The 22,637-nt window shown below is 37.5% G+C and overlaps 1 protein-coding gene across 15 annotated transcripts in view; it reads left to right on the top strand.

The window, feature by feature from the left end:
• camk2g1 (calcium/calmodulin-dependent protein kinase (CaM kinase) II gamma 1) overlaps positions 1-22,637 on the top strand; it is a 112,317-nt gene that overhangs the window by 61,243 nt on the left and 28,437 nt on the right. For all 15 annotated transcript variants that reach the window (XM_056233700.1, XM_056233703.1, XM_056233699.1 and 12 more), the window contains exons 3-5: positions 14,924-14,983; positions 20,097-20,151; positions 21,890-21,955. In XM_056233700.1, coding sequence (XP_056089675.1) covers positions 14,924-14,983; positions 20,097-20,151; positions 21,890-21,955 — 181 coding nt within the window. The remainder of the gene's footprint in view (positions 1-14,923; positions 14,984-20,096; positions 20,152-21,889; positions 21,956-22,637) is intronic.

The raw sequence follows: 22,637 nt of genomic DNA, 5'->3' as shown, positions 1-22,637 counted from the left end.
AAGATCTTGAGCAGCAGATCGGCATATTAGAATGAAGTGGATGCACATTTACTCATGCAACTCTGAAAATGGAACCACTGAGTGGTTTGGTTTTATTGATGGCCTTCATTATCATATAAGAAGAGCTCGACCAGATACACCTTTTCATTCAGTCACTGGTTTGTTAATTAGAGTTGTGGTAAGTGTTTGGTCTGGGACTCTTTATTAGTACACGCAGAAGGCCCGCCCCGATTGTGAGAGACTCTAATAACAGCAGCATTTGGAAAACAGAAGATCTGTCATAAACGTCAGAGGAGAGAGAGGCTTAAATGGCTTGTGCGAGATGACCTGGGGTTATGGGACGTCACGAAGAGGGGAGGGAGATGCGCTGCTAAAAGCCATTACATGACGCACGCCACCTTTGCCTGCTGCTCTGAAATATTCGTTGAGAGGCTCTTTCTGATGAGCCGTAGCTTTCAGTTTCTGTCTAAAGGGAATAAACTGCTCTAATTTGCCCCCTCAGGCCACGGCGGGGGCTGAGGTGTATGTTGGGAATGTATTGTTTACGTCCGTACCTCCTGTGGCTTGGTTACCGTTGTTTTGCACCACAGGTGCAGTGAGCATTGAGCTCAGTTCCTTCCGCATTACCCAGAATCCCCTTCTCGGATGATTTCGCTAGCCCCTGTGGAAAGTTTGATTGCGATGCTACTGTCTGGAGATTCAGATTCCTGTTGTGGATGGTGTAATTCTTTGAAGCTCATTGTCCAAATGCTGTTTCTAGGGAAACACATCCCTGAACCATTTCCACTAACTGCTGAATCACTTAGATTGTTAATGTAATGTTTTTGATGTTAAAATACTTTTTATTCCAGCTTAACGTGCAGAGACAACCATGTTGGGGATAACATGTTACAAATATGTGCATTATGAATTATTTGCGATTCCATTTGGTGCCGCTACTGGCAGGAAGGATATCCTCCATGATTTTGGGAGGATACCTGAACATCTGTAAACATCTGTTTTCATTTTAATCTTATTTTATGTTGTAGTAAATTGGGAAAACATTTTTTTTCCTTTGTATTAGTTTTAAAATAATATTTCTATTTAGCTGTATTTTTGTTTGAGTCATTTTAGCACTTCAATTTAAAGTGGACCTATTATGCCCCTTTTCACAAGATGTACTTTAAGTCTCTGGTGTCCCCAAAATGTATCTGTGAAGTTTCAGCTCAAAATACCCCACAGATCATTTATTATAGCTTGTCACATTTGCCCCTATTTGGGTGTGAGCAAAAACACCATTTTTGTGTGTCCTTTTAAATGCAAATGAGCTGCTGATCCTGACCCACTTTCCTTTAGAATGCAACTGGACTTTTCTGAATGGTTAGTGGATAAATGTATGTAGTTGTTGTGGAGTTAAGTCGATTCAACTCATCTACTAGCCTATACTGTCATGTAAATCTACAAATCTTTCAGAAACAAATTTTGTGCAAATCCAGTGTTGAACTGACCCCCGTTTGCGCAAATATATGACATTTTAACATCGTTCGTTGGTAGGTCCAATAACACAACGTTTATTTTATGGCACAAAGATTGTATCTCCAGCTGCTACAGTAAAACAAAAATGGTGTCCTGCTGCGGTTCACTTAGGGTGGGGTCTATTGTAATTAAGGGTGTCACGATTTCGATCTTAAATCGAAATCGATCGAAATAAAAAAAATTCGAATGATCGAATTAAAAAATGGAATCGTCGATGCTGCCACGCCCCCATGTCACGTCCGGTCGGCGTGCCAAGCGGGAAAAAACACGCGTGTTGAAAAGCTGCGAGTCTATGGTGAACCTCCTCTAACTTAGCTACAGCCATTCAAAAGATAGCATGGCAACTGCAGATGCAGGAGACCCATCGACAGAACTTGAACCCCCTCCTCTTTCATTGAAGTCGCAGGTGTGTAAGTTTTTTGGATTTCCAGTGAGTTATGTTGACAACGTTCGTGCTTCAAGAAAGCCACAGTTTACTTTGCAGACATCCCAAGTGTCGCGGAAGTTCCTGGAGTCTCCCGCATATTGATAGCGGCTCCCTGATGCCCGCAAATTAGTTAATCTCCCGGAATCTAGAGTGAGCGAGCGAGCAAGAGCGCGCAATTGTGCATGCGAGACAGAAAAAACTGTGCTCCAAACCGTATAGCGCGCGCACGGGAGAGAGCGAGAGATCTTGCGAATGTGCCTCATGAAGCGCATGTAAGACAGAGAGCATCCTGATTGGCCGGTTTCGGCTTTAAAAAAATAAATGTAAAAATCGAGAATCTTTTTGTTGAAAATACGTGATTACGGAACTACAATTACGTAACCAGCCATTTTTTTGTTTTTGTGTTTCTTCTAGGAAGTAATCACATGGGATTGCAGAAATCTTGAAACCTAGTTTTTCCCTCAAATGGGCCTAGCTTGTCTTAATTTGGCTAAGGTCTCAAGGGTCAGAGAATTAGTTTAAACTGTTTAATAATTAGTTACAGTTTAACTAATAAATGACGTTATTAGGGAGTAATTTCTTGCTCTTTAGCTTTTATTTTTACCTCAGGTTCAATATCATTTTCCATGTTTGTCTGTATAATCAGAAATGATTCTTTCTTTCTGAAGGTTTTCTTTATGTATTCATGTAGTCTGTTTATTAACATTCTGTTGATATGCTCTCCCACAGTTTTTACTTTTATATTTCCCTCAAGACAGTGGTATAGCAGTGATATCATGGAGAGAACAGAGGAATGGCGCTGTGGGGGCATGCATGCGTTGAAAATATCAGTTCAGAATAGTCAGAGGGGCATTCTGAAAGCGAGAAGGGCAGAATAGCAACAGAGGAGGATGTAGCAGTGGAGATTTGAGATGCAGATGCAGTGGCCTTGCTGGCCAGTGCCTAGGGACAGCTCTGTCTGGGTCACATACATTCTGATAGCCTGCTGCTCAGTGCTCATTACGGTTTTTGTGACTTCATGTCGCTAAAATGATAGCTTGCTTCATGCATATTAATTCAGGCTGTGTGAACTTTTCCTTTGGAGGTGCACTCAACGTTTTGTTTTGTTTTATTAAAAAGAGTTGCAGTTTTGAGAATTGAGTCCTCGCACATTATGTCATTTTCACCGCTAGAGGTCACATATTCAAAACAATAACAAAGGCGTAGTTCGATGGTGTGTGGAATGATGGGAGTTGTCGTCTTCACCTCCATTGCTGATGGAAATCAATCCGACTGGACTCACGAATCATGTTCATTGATGAGGTAATGAAATAAGGTTTTATAACTGTTATGTTTGATCACATGATTTTATTTAATTCTAATGAATTGGCCACAAGTAACGTAATGTTTAATGCTAAATTGCTACTCGTACATGTCACCTTTTATGTCTAATTAAATGGTGGGGTAACAGCGCAGTTGCGATGTAACGGAAGTGACAGATCTTTTCTTACGTATTGTGACGTACTTCAAAGTGAAAGGGATTATTGTTTCCTTTTTTTCTCACACTATTAATACACTCTAATAAAATCATCAGATAAACGCATACATCATATCATGTTGTGTGGCACTCACTCACTCAGTCTGGGGACTTGGCATGTGTGTCCATGCGGTTGTGGTTGGTATGGTGAGTGTTGTGAAGACTGGCATTGTGCCCAGCATGGATTTGGCCTGGATTTAGGTTTTTTTTATTTTTTTTTATCTGACCGCACCCTCACCCTCTGCCGGTGAAGAAAGTCTTTCCCAGAGCACAGAGCATTAAATGACTTTAGTTTATTGACACATCGCTCTTTGCTCTGTTACATCCAGGTGCAGCTTTCTTTATACCTTTTAGAATTGCATTATGCAATTGCTGACATCAGGATACAGCTTGTATTATAATCAGTGGAAGATAATGAATGAAAATAGCTTGGAGTGAATATGAAATTTTATTGAACATTTTGAACATGAACATTTATTTTCGTAAAGTGAATTTCAGAGTGAAATAGCGGTGGGGATTTTAGTCACTCACTACTAGCCACTTTGGCGGGTTGAATTTTCTATATAATATATACATTTTTCAATTGTAGCCTTTTAAAAAGGCATCTGAAATAATAAACTACCAGTAAGCGCAATGTAATGTTGTCAAATTATATTTTTCGATGCATATCGATACTGAAATATCTGAAATGCTTCCAATGCTAATTTTCTGCAGAATCAATACACAATACCAGCTGGGCTTTCTCGCTCTTATCTCTCCGACAGCGAGTTGACACGCTCGTTTCATTTGCTCTGGATGAATGTTGTTGGTATTACAAGGCTTGAATTTCAGCGTGGAATTGCGTGTATTGAACATAATTTTACTCGTTCCTGCAGATTTTTTGTGTGCCCATAAAGCCGTCTCTCTTTCATAAAGCCTTCCTAAATTGAGCCTAATACACTTGCTGCCAAATTTTGAGATAATATTAAAGATAAATCTGTATGGTAGTTTTCCCCAAGGTATCGATGTCAAAATTGTGGCCAGTGAAAATGCTGAGTGGCTAGTTACTTTGAAACTATGTACGCATATATATAGCTTATGAACATCAGATTTTTTTAAATACAGTTCTTTGTAAGCCCAAATGTTACTCTAAATACAAAATTCAACATTATAATGTACATAATAGAGTATTTCCTGTAACTCTAAGTCTGCCTGATGTTATTTGCTTGGTGCTGATCCTTCAACACAATGGCCTCTCGTCATATTTAACATTAGTCATTGGAAAAAAATTGTCATTTCATCATTTAGAAAATGGAAGAGCTGCAGTGACCAGCTTGCTTCTAGCAGATATTGACAGGCTATTAATTGTCCAGGCTCGTACTGATTTGCGCTCTGGGTCCAGACCCGTGTCCCTGCGGGTCTGGGCTTCTCTGCGCCTGCTCTTTTCTGTTGGCCGCTGCAGTTTTGTTGATTGCGACAAACACAGGAGTGCCTCTCAGTGGGCCAGTAATTGAGCCCACGGATCTCTGAGCTTCAGCACAATAAAGCAAAACACTGACACCAACACTAAGTCAAACACACACACTCACACTCTGTCTCTAAATGGCACGGGTGATGGAGCAATTAAACATTGCACCATCCGTATCCATATTATGAAGGAGCCTTTTGGGGGGGGGATGAGTTTACCTGTGTGTGTATGTGTGTTCTCGCTTCAGTCGACTGCCTCTCGGCTCCTCCTCCTTCCCTCTGGCATCCTAATGAAGGCATTATCTCGACAAGTCACGGAACATGAAACTGCTGTAATTTGGCTTTTATCAATGTGTTTGCAGGTCGGGAAACATCCTTGCCAGCTCAAATGAAAGCAGAATGCTTTTTAATGCCTTTTTTTTTTTAGATGATTCTTTTTCTGAGATTGATTCGAAACGGCATTATGACATTAGGGCTTGCTTTGTCACATAATATCAGACCTTTGACTAGACCGCATAAGATTTAGTCCACACTGCAGTTTATTCTGGTCAAGATCCGCCCACTTAGATAGGAAGAGACCATCTGTCTGACATGTATAGTGACCAAGCACATTTACATTTATGTGCCATTTAGGGGTGGGTTTGTCTGAAATGATGTGATAACACAAAAATAGACAAGTGGGAAAAAATAACAATTTAATAAAAAAAATTATTTAAATGATGATGCTCTGTACAGGCTGTGGAAAATATGTATAAACCAATGAACATGCATTTTCAGCTTTTCTAAAAGAATTCTATATTATTTCACAGACATTACTCAAAAACCAAGCAGAATAGTTTGTTGTTCTAAAGCAGTGTACATTGCTTTCAAGGTTCTTTTTTTATCAGTTCATGCAGTTTTTTTTGCAACAATACTATGGCACCCCAAGGTCTTAATGAAGAATTTAAAATTGTTGATATTTGGTATTAGACTATTTTTCTGATTCTCTTTTCTGAATTTTATTGTAACTGTTTTTATTTTATTTTTTTACCTTTTTGTATTTTTTATGACATGAAGTGCTAGGAGAGGAGAGATGGGATGTGACTATTTTTAAAAAATATATTTTTTTACATATTTAAAAAAATAAAGGCCTATTTTATCTTTTTTTTTATTTATTTTTTAATATTTTTATATATGACCATGTAATTGAGATTATTAGGTGAGGTCATTATTACCGGTTTTATTGTGTGTTTTTTTAAATGTTTTTTTGTGTCTTTTATCAGTTCATGCATTGTCTGGTAATCAAACCTTTGACCTTTGCATTGCTTGTAGCATGCTTTACTATTTGCGCTACTGAAACCTGGAAGTTGTGTGCGTTACGCATCAGGCGTTCACCCAACGGGCATGTTGTCTGAGGTTGAGATTAGGGATTTTTGGATGAGTGCTTATGTATGTAAGATCCAAAGTCACGACAGTGGCTACATTTTTTTTTTCTCTGGATAAGAAGACCCAGGGATTGTTAGTATCCTAAGCACAGGATGGACAAATCACTGTATTACACAAGGAAACACACTCCATTTTAATGGAGCAGATGTGCTTGTCTAGGCGTGTGATTGTGCCTAAGTGATTACTAGATGAACTGGCATTGCTGGCCGCTCAGTGGTGTAGTGAGGACCCTTACCAATGCAGTTTCTAATTTTTGAATATCCTGTTTCACATTGCGGAAGTAAAATATTTTTTTGTTAACTTTAAAGGGGTTCTATTATGCCCTTTTACGAAGTCTTGGTTTGGTTTTTGGGATGTACTAGAATATGAAAATGCATTATTTTTCACATATTTTACATTCGGGAAATGCCTCGCCCCTCCATTACTGCGAGCTCTACTCAGATGTAAATATTAATGATGGCGTCAATTTCAAACCAATTCAAGCCCAATTCAGACCCTGACAATGTTAACGAACAAGAGGATCATGCAGAACGGATTTCATGCACAGACTTTGCAAAGACACATTTTACAGGATGTTTCAGAGTGGTATGTTTTTTGTAATTGTTATCCACCATTTTTAATCACGTTATTTGTCGTTAAACTAAGGTAATAAAAACAGTAATCGATCACTAAACCATGGTTAATTTTCCTAAGGAGTGGTGAACAGCCTTACAAAAGCAAGAGCTTACAGAAGCTACAGTAAGCAATCTGTTCTCCATAAAATATGCAGTGCACAGATAAACGTTTGGGTTTTAATGTTAAGGAACAGTGTTTAAAATACACTCTTAAGTTCGTCAGCCTTAGGAAGGTAAAATAAATGTTTCTTTGGAAGGTCAAAAAAAGGTCAAAGGTCAAAAAGTTCTCTTAGAAAGGTAAAATACCTTTTTTGCGTATTCTGTGGGTGGAGATGTTTGTGGTTGCCAGTTGTCAAGAGTTTAAAACCCCCAATCAGAGCTTTTCTGCTAAAAGGATACATTTTCTGATGTGTTTTACTTAATCTTTGCAATCTGGGAACCATGTGTACGCGTTATCTCTACATTGCAGAAGAAGCTCGGATGATCTGGAAACAGACAAACATGTAAGCCGATCTCAATTGAGATATTCTGCTGAAATGAAAGTGTAATTCAGTCAGTCTGTGTTCTGTCACGAGCCACTTGCACTGTTTGCTGCAACTAAATCTGCGATCAAACCTTCAGTTATGAACTGTAATAAATACAAACATGGATCTCCACTATATTGTTTGCGATTGGGGTTGCTGAATGAATGCACTTACGCAACCTCTGCAATACAACGGGGGTTTTTTTCCAGTTTTTTTTTTTGAGAATAATAGGAATAGGAATTTTCGGAACTACTATTAGGAATCTTTCTTGTTTTAATTTTCGAGAGAAGTTTCTTTGACTAAACAAAAACAGGACATGGTTGACTAAATGTCATAACTAAAAAGTACATTTGACACAGGACTTTCTGTTTTAATTCCAGTTTAAACTATAATTTAGTTACATTTGCATCCCATGTATTTCTCTTTCCTCCACTTCCCCCCCAAATCAGTTCTTATTCAATGTCCATTCAATTTATATTCAATTCCAATTCCAGTTGAGTTCCACTTCTAATTAATTTCCATCAATTAATTTGCATCATTTGCTTATTTTGATTCCACTTTCAACCCACATTTCCACTACTCGCGTCATTTAAAGGTGTTTTAGATATATCTATGTGTAAAATATCAATGGACTTAACAATAAATTATCTTTCAATGCAGGGTTAGTTTGGTGTTTTTGTTCCACTGCTTGGCCTCTTCTCTGTAACCTTTCAGTGGCTCCCATTTCCCCCATTGTCTTCCTGTCTGTCCTGCTCTTATTCACCCTTTACACAGAATGTCAGGACAGAGGGCCTTTCCTATCTCTACCCTGCGTTTAATTATGCATCAGATTAGAGGGCTGTGTGTGTCTGTAATACAATTACTGCAGCATGAGAGTGTGTTATCTTCCGTAGTGAAACTGAAGTAGTTTTGATAGCACCACGCTGCTGTGTCTCTCTGTAACATAGAAGGGAGTTTCCTCTCTAGTTAATTTTGGAACTGAAACTTAACAGTAGAATATCTTTAAAAATATTTGTCATTGAATGTATTATTTTGGCTTAATACAGACCTGAGTCAGACCTTTTAATCATTGAAACGAGTTTTTACATTTACACATTTTGCAGACACTTTTATCCAAAAGTATAGTTTATCAGTTCATGCATTTCTTGAGAATCGAACCCTATGACCTTGGTGTTGCTGGCACCATGACCATGTTTGAGCTATAGGAATTCGCAACTCATTTTACTTTACACAATGAGAGAATCTTGGGCAAAATGTGACAGAATAGAGCTAGTCGGTTTGAGGAGAGGAGTTGAAAAGTAAAGGCTTTTTCAACAGTAAAGTGATGCCCGTTTGATTTTTCGATGTGATGAGCGTTCGCGCAATGCTCTCTTTGTCTTCCAGTGTAGACAGCCTCAAGATGTTGCGGTGTGACACAACGCAATGCAACAACTGTCGCATCTGGTTTAGATACTGTTACGCAACTAGGTGCTGACAATGAAGTGTTAAAAATATGTTTTTGTCATTGAATCATTAATTTAAGAGATTTGTTCAAAATGCTGATTCATCCATTAATGAAACAAGTATTTATGAGTGACTGATTTTTTAAAATAATAATTCTTTCAAATTAGTTAAACATTTTTAAAGGTCCCGTTCTTCATGTTTTTTTGAAGCTTTGATTGTGTTTACAGTGTGCAATATAACATGTGTTCATGTTTCGCGTGTAAAAAAACTCAGTATTTTTCACACAATTTACTTATCTGTATACCGCTGTTTTCACTGTCCAAAAAACGGCCTGATGACTTCCTTGTTCTATGAAGTCCCTCCTTCAGAAATGCATAACGAGTTCTGATTGTGCCAGCGGTTCCTGTGTTGTGATTGGACAGCAGCTTATCGCACGTTGCCCGGAAAGGTCACGCCTCTTACCATAAATTGGAGATGCATGCACAGCTGAAGTGCTTCTTCTCCGTGGGAGCGCAACAAGACCACGCCCCCTTTTTTGTGTATTCCTGTGGGCGGAGATGAGTCAAAAAATTGTTTTAGTTACGTCATTAAAAAAGGAAGTAGAGGGATGTAGTCCAAACCGGCCCTTCGCTGTATGCTTTGAAAGGGGACTTCTGTTAAATAAACTATCTCGCTAGGCATTGAAATTTGAGCTTTATAATTTTTACAGGTATTATTTATGCTCTAACAGCAACATTACACACTAATTAAAGTTTGAAAAATGGAATCGCGAAGAACGGGACCTTTAAATTGACAGCAACAATTATTATTTTATCAGAAACTCTAGTAAATTACATGTTATTTTATCTGTTCAGAATCATGGAGAATGTAATATTCTCGTATCTTTATTGGAAACTATTTCTCAATTTATCCAGAATTGTGCAGCTCTAGTATCTTGTATATTTTTAGTTATGAAACAGACTACCATGAACGTAAACGTATAAATATCATGGAGTATCTAGAGTTTAAAGCTCCCTTAATAGTAAACCAGCTCATTCTTACAGATAGTAATCTTAAATCCTGCTAGTGTGGGTATGGGGATGTTAGAATCTTTATTCTGACATCCTAATTTTATGTGTTTTTTATGTTTTTTTTTTTTTAGATAAACAAGACATGGAGAACTAGAATGAGGAGCATCAGTGTGTGTGTGTGTGAATTTTTTTTTTTAATGTTTTCCATTTATATATTTTTAGCTATATTGCCCTCTCTTCCTCATATCAATGTTTCTAGTTTTCTATTTGCTTCAGTTGCCAGTTCATAGAATCACGTTTTCAGTGTGCCTCTCTGTGCTGATCCAGTAACAGGGATTTGGTGCCATCTTGGCACTCTTCTGCTTCTGTGGTTGGAGTGTGTGTGGTCAGTGTTGGCCAGCAGGGAAAGGGGTGTAGAGGAAAACCGTATTTGTGCCAGCAGCATGCTAAGGGTTAATCTTCTACTGGGTCACAGGGCAAGATGGGAGAGGATGTAATCCTGTTAGCTTGGAGCATGTCTGCTGTGCGTGTTTATGTGTGTGCACTGCACGCGTGTGTGTGCGTGGTTGTGTGTGAAAGTCTAACACATAATCTAGTTCAGAGAAAGATTATCAACAAGATATAATAGGGCACAGAAAAAAAAACAAAAAAAAACAGGATTTATGGACCACAGACAGCACAATATGTGGAAAATTATAATGGATATGTGTGTAATAACACACGCAATCAAACCAACAACCGAATCAAAAATGGCACTTATCTTCCAGTTGATGTGCTTGTTACGTTGATTGGATGGGGTGTTTTGTATTATGTCCTTTCAAAAGTGCCATTTTATAAAAAGTAACAATTGGACAGAATCATAGTCATTCTATAGCTCTGTTTCAAAAACCTTGCCTAGTGCCTACATAGACAGCATAGGCAGCAACATGTTCAGCAATACATTTCAATAAACTTGAATGCTAGCATTCTCTTAAATTGGCTTTATGCACAGCTGCACTACTTCCTGAACTTCAGCCAGCCCTTTGTTTCCTGTCTGTCATTATTGGACAAACTGATTAATTCAGGTGTGCCTGGCCTCAGTAACAATAATCAGGCACACCTGGATTAATCAGTTTGTCCAATAATGACAGACAGGAAACAAAGGGCTGGCTGAAGTTCAGGAAGTAGTGAAGCTGTGCATAAAGCCTATTAACAATGTGATATGCTGTAAGGTCCGGGTGAATCGGCCCGATGGAGGCATCCGATCAGCGGGGAAGGTCTCTGCGTGTTACTGTCTTTCCGTGTGGCAAAGTAATTTGATTAAATGCAATACATTTAATGAAAATAATGTCAAAGTCAGTTAGAATAATCAAATGTAACAATTTATTATGTCAGGTAAATGTATCATGCCAATTACATAATCAAATAAATTCAAAGATAATCAATACAAAACATCAAATGCTCTGGAATAAAGAGAAGAGATGCGCACCCGACATTAAGAAATACATGAAGCTGAGAGTCTCGGCCGCTCTCAGCCTCACGGGCTCATCTGAAGTACAGAAGGCCCCGATCCTTTTGCTGCATTTCATTATATATATAGACAGAACCTCTTTCACATGGAAACATGCTGACAATGGAAATTTGCATTCAGAGGTTACACCTTTTGAGAATAGCAGACCATTTGCCTACCTTCCTTTGTGTGTCAGTTATCTCTAAACTATTAAAAACCGTATTACCTTTTGTTTTACTCTTTGGGAATGAGACATTTGTACCAATCACCCTGAGACATTTCAAATGATACTAAACCTGTATAATACTCGATGCTAATCATTCACATTAAACCATTTAGATTCTTGGGTGAGTTTTTGGTGATCTTCGCATGGGGGAGAAGGAGTGGGGGATGAGGGAAAGAAATGTAGATTAGGATGCTACCAGTTTTTCCAATCTTACATATGCTAATAAGCATAAAAAAATGAGTTAAAAATAATTGTCATTTTAACATTGAATCTCAAAATTAATGTAGAAACAACATAAAGATGGTGTGTGTGTGTATATATATATATATATATATATATATATATATATATATATATATATATAAATTAATGGCATTTTCTTAAGTTCTATGAATGAAGGCCAGTATCACCAATACTGCTACTTATGTCTATACTAAATTTAATGTTTCCTTTTCAATTTCTGGGAATAGAATGAGAAAAAAATTAAGCCATTCAGCATTACAGTATAATTAAAAGCCATCATTTTAAACATTTAATACATTTAAAAACATATTTAAACTTTTAATTCCAGTGAACACAAGTATTTACACTTATTTTCACACTTACACCTGTATGTCTTGCATCCATCGGCCTCTCAAAGAGAAACACATGAAGGTGAGCGCGGCTGATCATAGGATAGGCCTACATGCGGACCATCCTCGGTCGACTGCTCTTTTTCCAACCAAAGTCCCTTTCAAGGAAAGTCTGTTCACTCAGTGGCCATATTTGTCAAAAGTGCGGTCAACGGATGTGCTGCTGCTGCTTCTCTCAGCCATACACTGAACAGGGTAGATGCAGAGAGAGAGGTGTGACGCAGGGGGAAAGCAAGAACCCACGCTCGTAGTATTAACACTGTCTAAGTTGATTGATACTGGCGACTTTTGAAAGTTACTTGAGGTTTGTCCAAAAAGTCGCTAGATTTGTTGCTAGGTGCTAAAAAGTTGGTAACACTGCTCAAAACACGGACTGGTTGAAAAACAGCTCTGAGTGACACAATGCCTTTACCAATCTGTGATTGGCTCCTTAATTTAGAAGGCAGGACTTATTCCTCCGTACTGTGTGTTGAACTTTCTCCCATTCATGAGTAATATGAGTGCACAGTCTTTGTAATATCTAAAGTCTTTGGCAGAACCCAGATAGCATGATCACACTTGCCAAAGGATGTGGGGAGACATTAGCATAGCTTGATGCGTTAAACAGAAAATATTTGTTGCAGAAATCAACACGCTCATAAAAATACACAAATATTGGGTAAATGTTTCTTTTTTTGTTGTAAGATTGACATTTTTCATTGATACTTCTTTTGTATTGAATGAATTTCATTTATTTTTTGTTTATATTGAAGATTTCTTTGTCCGCCATCTTGGATTTTTTTTTCTTTTTTTTTTTTAAATGAGCTTGTCGTTTTTAACTCAGCTGCGCATCTGTGAATTGACCTCTCTGTGAATAATACGTGCAATTCTCCCTAGCATTGACCAAAATAAGGTGTATTTTATGCTGCCTACATTTTGGAACAGTCTTCACATCAAGATCACACCTTAAAATGCCTCCTACGTAAGCAACCCACTAGGTTTTGGCCCAGAGCCTGCTATGAAGTCCGCTAGACTCTGTTTCTCACAATGTCTTGCTTAAGCATGTCAACTTAGACAGTGTTAATATTTGCAGGCTGACTCAAGCTGATGTGTTTATTGTGGAGAGCTGGGCGAATGAAAGCTGACAGTATTACTCCATGAAGAATACGCTGTCCATGCCGGTTGCACTAACATCATATGAATTTTGTAATGTTCATCTACTGGCCACGTACACAGTACAGTTGTCACTCCACGTCTGAGTGCTTAAGTAATGACATTGATTCTAGGGACGAAGTTTGGATGTGATGGTGTGTTATGTACTGTACGTGGCGACTGCAGAACAATCATTTCAAGTTCATTTAAGGGCATGACTTGTCTGCGACCTTTGAGATGGCCCTGATATTTACTTGATAATTAAATGATTATTTTTGTTTTGTTGTCTGGCTAAAAGACAAGACCAGTTTAAAGCAGATTTGTGTACACTAGAGAAATTGTTTTGAAGTGTAGTTTTCTTAAGCCTTTGTCAAAAGTTTTTCTTTTTCTTTTAACTTAACAAAATGTTATGTTTATGCAAAAAAATAAGAAAACTGCTTGCTAGTGTGGCATTTTATCAATTTAATAAAAGCAAATTGATCTTCTTTAAAATGACTGTTAAAGGATATTATTTAAACTTTAAAGTTTTAATATTTGATCTGTTTAAAATATGAAAGCTTGCATAGCCTGCTGTATGAATATAATCTGTCAAAACATTGTTTATTTGACTTTTAAGCCTATTATTTTCTAAAATATGAATCACATCCAATTTCATAGGCCTCCAGCAGTGCATAGTGGGTGATTTTTACATTGAGAAGATGAATAAACCCCAGTCGAGACATTGAGCTGCTATTTAGACTCCCCACGCTTGTGATGTGTGTGTTGCAAATGTGAGGAAATGAGCCCTCTGGCTTGTTTGTTTAATTTTACGTAACATTCATCCTTCAAGCTCACACAAGCATATTACATGTTTCAGTAATAAGCCCAAGATTAGCTTGAGCCTCACCCCCACTCCAACAAACACAATTTACAGTATCTTATCATGACAGGAGCAAAGTCACACACTCACACTCTTACACACACACACACACACACACACACACACACACACACACACACACACACACACACACACACACACACACACACACACATACATATATATATATATATTGGTATATTATTATATAATATAATATATATATATATATATATATATATATATATATATATATATATTGGTATATAATATAATAATATAATAATATATATATATATATATATATATATATATGTATGTATATTATTGGTTATGCCAATCCAATTATATATCAGTATATTATTACTATTTTTTTTCTGGATATATAGCGCATCTTTTTATTTTATTTTATTTTTTATTAGTTCAAATAATGTCCTAAATTTCTGTTATTGAATGAGCAGATTGTCTCACTGATTCTGTGAATTGTTTATCCCTCCCTTACCTCCCCAGCACTGCTGGTCACATTTATGACACCTGTGTGAAAATGTTCTCTCTTCTTAGAGGAGAGGACAGAGCTGCTCGCACCTCATTTTATAGTTCTGAGAACAAGCCATCAGCCACCTCAAATATCTAACCTGCTTTCCTCCCCCTCTTTGTCCTCTGCAGATCATCAGAAACTGGAGCGTGAGGCCCGAATCTGTCGTCTACTCAAACACCCCAATATTGGTGAGTTTGATCTGTATTATGACTATTTTTTAAAGTGCCCCATTATGCTTTCAGTAATTACCTTTCATGTAGTGTCTAATATGGCTGTTTAATCTCAATTAAAATCAATTCTCAAATTAATTAATTCTCAAATGAATGTGCCAAAACTGACGCCATTGGTACTGTTCGTATCACTTTATCAAGCTCTAAGGAAGCCTCTAGAGCTGAAATTCAGATATGGTAATGGTTGTTTCATTTCCGACAAGCGTTTTAAGCGGTTAGACCAATCACAGCAGACTTGGTCATCTGACCAATCAGAGCAGAGTAGGCTATTGGAAAGCTGGGGTTTAGAGAGACCGGATCCTTTATCGGTATTGAGAATTTGAAGTATGGGTCAAAAAAAAAAAAATCAAAACTATTTTATATTTGAGCTTCAAGTTCACAACCCCTCTGTCTAGATTCCAGCTCTGCTGATTCACTCAACAAACATCATAAGGGTGCATCATGGGGTGCTTCACGTGCACTATATGCTGCAAACTTTTTGCTGCTTTTCTAGTCCATCTCATCCTTTAAAAATAGTTTTGTAAAGAAATATTTATTCACAATGTATATACAGTATGTCTACATACCTAATATTGAAGCCTTTGCGTCTTTATATAAAAAGTTACAAAACACATACTACTGTTCAAAAGTTTTGGTTCAGTACATTTCTTTTTGAATGAAATTAATACTTTTATTGAGCAAGGACACATTAAAGTGATTAAAAATAACAGTTTAACACTTACATTAACACAGACATTAACATTTTTACATTGTTATTTAAGATTTTTATTTCAAATAAGTACTGTTCTTTTGAACTTGAAAAAATGCATCATGGTTGGTTTCCTCAAAAATATTAAGCAGCACAACTGTTCTAAACATTGATAATGATAAGAAATCTTTCTTGTGCACCAAATCAGCATATTAGGATGATTTCTGAAGGATCAGGTGACACTGAAGCTTTGCCACAATAGGAATAAATTACATTTGAAAATATATTAAAATAGAAAAGTTATTTTAAACTGTAACAATATTTCACAATATTGCAGTTTTGTACTGTACATTTAAAAATCTTGCCGAACCCAAACTTTTGAATGGGACTGTAAATTTACTCAAACTATTAAATGGTGGTGTATATGTGAGTTTGTCACAGTGGGCATCTGCAGGTGTGTGTGTGTGTGTGTGTGTGTGTGTGTGTGTGTGTTGGTGGCAGTGATGACTGGGACTGAATTAGGCTGAAGTATTTTTGCAGTAAAAATACTGTCTTGCGAGACAGCCTCTTCCAAACGTCATTGTCTAAAGGAACGTATGAACAATAGAACAAAATAAGGATTGTGAGGGGAAAATTTTAACTAATAAATGGCAAAGGAGAATGAAAATTAAGGCACAGAGGGACTAAGAGGGAGGAGTGGAGACAGAAATTGGGAGACTGATCGATAGAATGAGGAGAAAACAACTGAGCTATCGAGAGCAGAGCCATAGAGATGCGGGCGATGACGACGAAGAAAGAGGTGAAGGCAGAGGGATGGAGAGAGCAGCGGAGAGAGATGGAGAGGGATAGAAGAGGAGTGGAGCTCTATAAATAACTGTGCTGAGGTGGGAGATGCTGGTGGGCAGCAGTTCAGTCCAAATACCATCATTATTGCCAATGAGTTCAGGAGAACGGCAATAGAAGAGGCGAGAGAGCGGAAGAAAACCACGAAGAAGATGAAGAAAGACACACCTGGTTGAGGCACTATGACAGTGTTTGAGGTGTAAGGATTTACTGTGCTGTTTATACCACAAAAGATGCATTAGAGGTTTGTTCATTGTGATTAATCTTATTTTTTTTGTTTGTGTTCATCAGGTATCAAATAATAAGATACAAAAAAAATGAAATGGTCTCAATGGAATTATACTTGGATCATGGTTATTAACCTATAAACCATTTTTCTTTATTACATTTCCTTCAGAAATAACTACATTGTGATACATTCTGTTATATTACTTAGATAATTAATTGTACCGTGTTACATATTTATACCCCTGGGGCCGTATTACAGAAACGTCCAACACTAGAATCCCGTCTAATCTATTTGGTACCAATGAGAACTAGCCTTCGGGCTCATTTGGGTACATGTACATTCGTGAATGTTGATTAATGTACACTGTCACTAAATAACTAACTAACTTGGTGATTTCAGTAAGGAACTCAAGACTAACACAAGAAGTTTCTGTAACACAATCCCTGATGTATGTTTTGAGGTTATTGCTTTTGCCTGATTGTGTGAAAAATACTTCAGCCTAATTCAGTCCTAGTCATTACTGCCACACACACACACACACACACACACACACACACACACACACACACACACACACACACACACACACACACACACACACACACACACACACACACACACACACACACACACACACACACACACACACACACACACACACACACACACACAGCTACAGATGCTCACTGGGACAAACTCACTTGTACACCACAATTTAAAAGTTTGAATGCATTTGAGTAAATTTACAGCCCCATTCAAAAGTTTGGGGTCAGCAAGATTTGTTTTATGTTTTTGAAAGAAGTCTCTTACGCTCAGCAAGGCTTCACTTTAAGACCTACCCATGACGCGGATATAACACGCATTCTCACAACTCTTTACGTTCATTTAAGACTTTAAGTAATTTAAGACTGTGCTTACAAGGATACTCTACAAACTGGGTATTTTGGGCATGAGTCATGTATGTGCCACACAGACAGGAGCTACTGAGTTCTCTTTTGTGTCTTGTCGCGCTTGAATAATTTTAAAGCATTTGCATGAATAAGAGATTAATTTTGACAGCCCTAGTATGTATATATTTGTGTGTGTGTATATGGTTTATATATTATATGTGTATATAGTTTTATGGTTATATAACGTCATATTTCACTTCTGTATTTTACTAATATGTAGTTCTACTGTCTGGCATCTTGCACACCTTTTAAAGTAGTCCCACATTGACCTTGGATTCACACTCTGTCCAGTGTCTTTCTCCTCCATTCTCTGTTTCTCACTCGTCCATCTTTTTTTTCCACTCTAGCCATTTTTCCATCCAATGTGTTTTTGTATTCTCGTCTCTGTTCCCCGCCTCAGGCGATGCCATCTCCTTTTTCCTGCTCCATCACCTGTATCTGTTTCTCTCTCCTTTACTTTCCCTCCTGTTGTCCCTCCTCAAGTGGACAGCTTGTCATGTTTTCTGCTTGGGCTGCACATAAGTGCTGAACAATAGAGCCAATGAAGGAAGAGAGATGGAGAGAGAGAGAGAGAGAGACAGTCTGAAAGGTTAAAGAGAAGAGAGGACTGAGTGCTCATCGCTACTGGCACAGTTGGCACACACTAATGTGTATCTCTTTCTCTTTCCCTCACTCACTCAGCAAGTATTACATATATTTTTTTGTAGAATGTTCTCCAGCATCATTAAAGACAATATTTTAATATTAAATAATAATAATAATACAAATATATATATCATATAATCATTATTTTTTATTATTAAAATAGTCATTATTTTTGTGAGTTTTTGTCATTTCATTTGCAGAAATTTCACGTTTCTAATAATAATAATGATAATGATAATTATTATTATTATAGAAATGTACAAAAATAATGTGAATAAAGGTGAAGTATGTGCTGAAAAGTGAAGCCAAAGCGTCTTGATCGCCCCCCCGGTGGCTGGTCCCAGTATAGGTCATAAACCCCGCCACCCCATGAAGTCTACTGGACGAGATGGGAACTAAACAATCAAATTATTTCAAATACATTTTTTTCAAAGATGTCTTCTGGCATTTTAGGTAGTTGTTATCACACTGATTTAAGTTGAAGTGTTCGTTTTTTTTAAAATAAGTTTGGTCTTAGTTATTTGGTGCTATAAAAACGGGAATGTGGCATCATGATTGACAGCTGTGATTGACAGCTTCTCTAAACGAAGTAGTCGCCAAGGCACCAAAGGACTTTTTTGGGGATTTTCGGGAGGAGATTGGAGCTTCAAGTTTAATTTCTACATGTCCATAACTGTTTATTTCCCACAGTAAATTTTGTATTAACCGTTTCTGCGCGAGTGAGGGCGGGACCTTGATATCACGCTTTACTTCCTGCTCACTACTGCGCAGAATCAGGTCCCAAATATGCGCAAGATGTCAGCGCCATATTAGGACTTTGGCGGCTTCACTTTTCACCAATGGAGGAGAGTGAAGGGGCGTCATCCATCTTTTTTTTACAGTCTATGGTTTCCATCCAATCAAACTTCAGTGGCTCCCAGTCCTGCCATACATTGTTTCATGCTGAATATTGGTATGCCTATTTTACACAAGTTAAATGTGTGCAGATGTCAATTTACATGGTATTTAACCTCTGACTGAATGTTTAGGACTTTATTAAACTTGAGCATCTGTAATTATTGGCGTGATAGCAGCTCATGTTTGCAGTACCAGTGTCAACAGGCTAGGGCCTTGCTTGTCAAACGATCACACTGAGGACTATTGACTCACTGCATTACTCTAATAATGTAGAATTAATTTATCTAATATATGTATATTCCAACATCAGATTTGCCTCAATGTCTCTGTTATTTATCCTCCGTCTCTTTCTCTTCTTCTAGTTGCAATGTTGCTCTTTTTCTAAGCACTCTCATAATGCTCCTGCTATTCTGGGCAGTGTTTACTCAACTCTCTTTCTTTATTTCTCTCTCTCTCTCCCCATCCACCCCCCACCCCAATACACTCGGTGTGTGTCTACGTGACGCACTGCTTGTGTACATAAGTGAGCTTGTCATCCGTATACTCTCTTTTCGATGGATTCTTTTTGTGTTATTTAATTTCGCCATGTGGTCATTATGGTTATCTTAAGTCTATAAACGTGGCTCATAATTGTAAGTGTCACCATAATAGCGTGCAATTGGACGTTTGCTGTATGTTCTCATCAGATGTTTTTATGAACGCTGTGTGATGGAGCGAGGACTGCTCAAGATTTCCCTCTCATTAAAAACATTTGCTTTCATAATGCATTGTCTGACATTGTTCAATGCTGATTCTCTTGTTGTGTCTTTTCAACCCTAGTTCGGCTCCATGAAAGTATTTCAGAAGAAGGCTTCCATTACCTGGTCTTTGACCTGTGAGTATCACACACACACACACACACACACACACACACACACACACACACACACACACACACACGGTATATGTTGTATTGTAACTTGAGACATGATAATAAAAAAGGGCTCTTTTCCAAAAGGTTACCTCACTACCTATGTAGGTAACTGCCTTCTAAGACAGCATTCTGACTAAAATTAATCCTCATTTAATAAAAAAAAAAAGACCAAATACTGTATTAGTAAATAAATAATACAAAAAATAACATAGCTTCTGTCTTCAGGTAAGTTTGTAACTCTTAATGGTTGTAAGAGGCTTCCTGCTCTTTGAAGAAGGATGGACAAGTTATCAAACCCAAGACATTTTGTTCCAATGAATCATGTCTGAAACCCCATTGCTGCAGGCAGATAAAAGCAACTGAAATATGTTCGACAAGAACAACCTCGTATGCATCTTCCCGGGTGTCAAAAATATATCCTTCAATTTGATGGGATCTGCCAGCAGAATTGATGGGCAGACATTTCTGGGTGGCCATAAAAATACGATTTAGTACTGTCAAGATTGTTGTTCTGGTTTTAACCAGAGTCCAGTGCACTTTGATTTTACCAGGTGTCATTGTGGAACTCAATTTATCTGGAACAAATGCTGAGTTACTAATGCTCCTGTTACATGTGTCGTGCACTTCAACTGCACGCCACCCTCACAATTTACCATGGTAACCATTGTGAGTTGGCGATATAAGCTAAATTTGTTTCATAATATTCTCAATAAATATCGAATATTGTTCAAAAGTTTGGGGTCGGTATGATTTTTTAAAATGTTTTCAACATTTTGTTTTTATGCTCACTAAGGAAAAATACAGAGAAATATGCAATTGTAAAATATTATTACAGTTTTCTATTTTGATATATTTTCAAATCATTCTTAAGAAATCAATTTAATATGCTGATTTGCAGCTGAAGAAACATTTGTTAATATCAATGTTGAAAAACAGTGCTGCTTATTATTATTATTATTATTATTATTATTTTTTTTTGGATTCTTTTAATAGAACGTTTAAAACAATTATTATGTATAATCTCTCTCAATCTCTTTTTCTCTCTCTATAAGAAGGAAATATTGTATTATAATATTACTTTATGTATTTTTTAATTAGTTATATTGCAACGCAAAATATTTTTTTAAGTTATATAATGTCAATTAATTAAAAAATATTTATTACTATTGTTATTTTTATTTTAATTGTTGTAAGTGTTGTTATTATTCTAATTGTTGTTGTTTTTATTCATTTTTCTTAAAAAAAAATTTAAAGTGTTTTTTTCCCCCCTGATATTTCTTTTCCTCATTTTCTACCAAGTGTTGATTTTTGCATAACTGCAATTCAAACAGTTCTCAGATTTACCCGTTTTGGATAAAATACCATAGGTTACTACAGTAATTGTAACTACAATAAAACTCCTGAAACTTTGTAATAGCCACCACCATCTTGCACTGTCACTTGTATTTTGTCAAAGCCTAAGGTTACCATGGTAAAATTGCTAATTGCGGCCTTGCATCCAATAATATACCTATATGAAAAGTATAATTGGGCCATGCGAGTTTTACTGCAGCATCACATACATTTGCGATCATGTTTACGGAAGTATAAAATGTCGGTTCTGCCTCCTGCTGCTGACCAAATTAGCCCAAAACCCAGCACATTCTCCACTCTCTCATCCCTTGTTTCACTGGGGTTTTTTTCCTCTCTATTTCCGCAGTGTGACTGGGGGGGAGTTGTTTGAGGACATCGTCGCCAGAGAGTATTACAGTGAAGCTGACGCAAGGTGGGCTCTCCAATTTACTGTTGCTGTGGTTACTGTGCTGCAGCCTGCAGTGAGCAGGTCACACACACACACACACACACACACACACACACACACACACACACACACACACACACACACATTCACACACACATTCACACATTCACACACACACTCACATCTGATTCAAAAGCACAAAGTGGACGATCCCTTTTGTGCAGAAAAACTGAGAGCCTTTAATGATGGTGGAGTTGCAGAACTGGCAATCAACAGGTGCCGCACAAACGCATCCTTTTGCCCTCAGTTGGCCCCTCCTTTTGAGTGCATCATTTCTGCAACACTAACAAAAGCAGCACTGAACTGCAAAAACCAAGATTCGGTCTAAACAGGTTTCCCAGAGTGGCACAGAAATTACACGGTTTGAACAGTGTCTTCAGGAACCAGCAGCGAGTGTGTAAGTCTCTGAGGGACTCTTGATTCCAAGTTAAAGCCCCAGGCATCCAACGCAAACACCCTCCAGCAGTTAGCTGTGTTTTAATGCGCTCATACGGGACTTCATGGTAAATTCGGTTTACAAGAGTTGCATGATGCCAGTTTTACATCTAAGCTTTGATATTACATAGGAAAAGACAGAATAAAAAAATGTGTGTGTGTGAGTGAGAGAGATACAGAGAGACAGGTATTTTGTGTCTGGTGGGATTTG

The sequence above is a fragment of the Rhinichthys klamathensis genome, unplaced genomic scaffold (genome assembly GCF_029890125.1).
Source record: "Rhinichthys klamathensis goyatoka isolate OS25496 unplaced genomic scaffold, OSU_Roscu_1.1 h1tg000376l_1, whole genome shotgun sequence".
Classification (NCBI taxonomy): Eukaryota; Metazoa; Chordata; class Actinopteri; order Cypriniformes; family Leuciscidae; genus Rhinichthys; species Rhinichthys klamathensis.
Note: the sequence above shows the minus strand (reverse complement) of the source record. Positions and strands in the feature narration are given on the sequence as shown.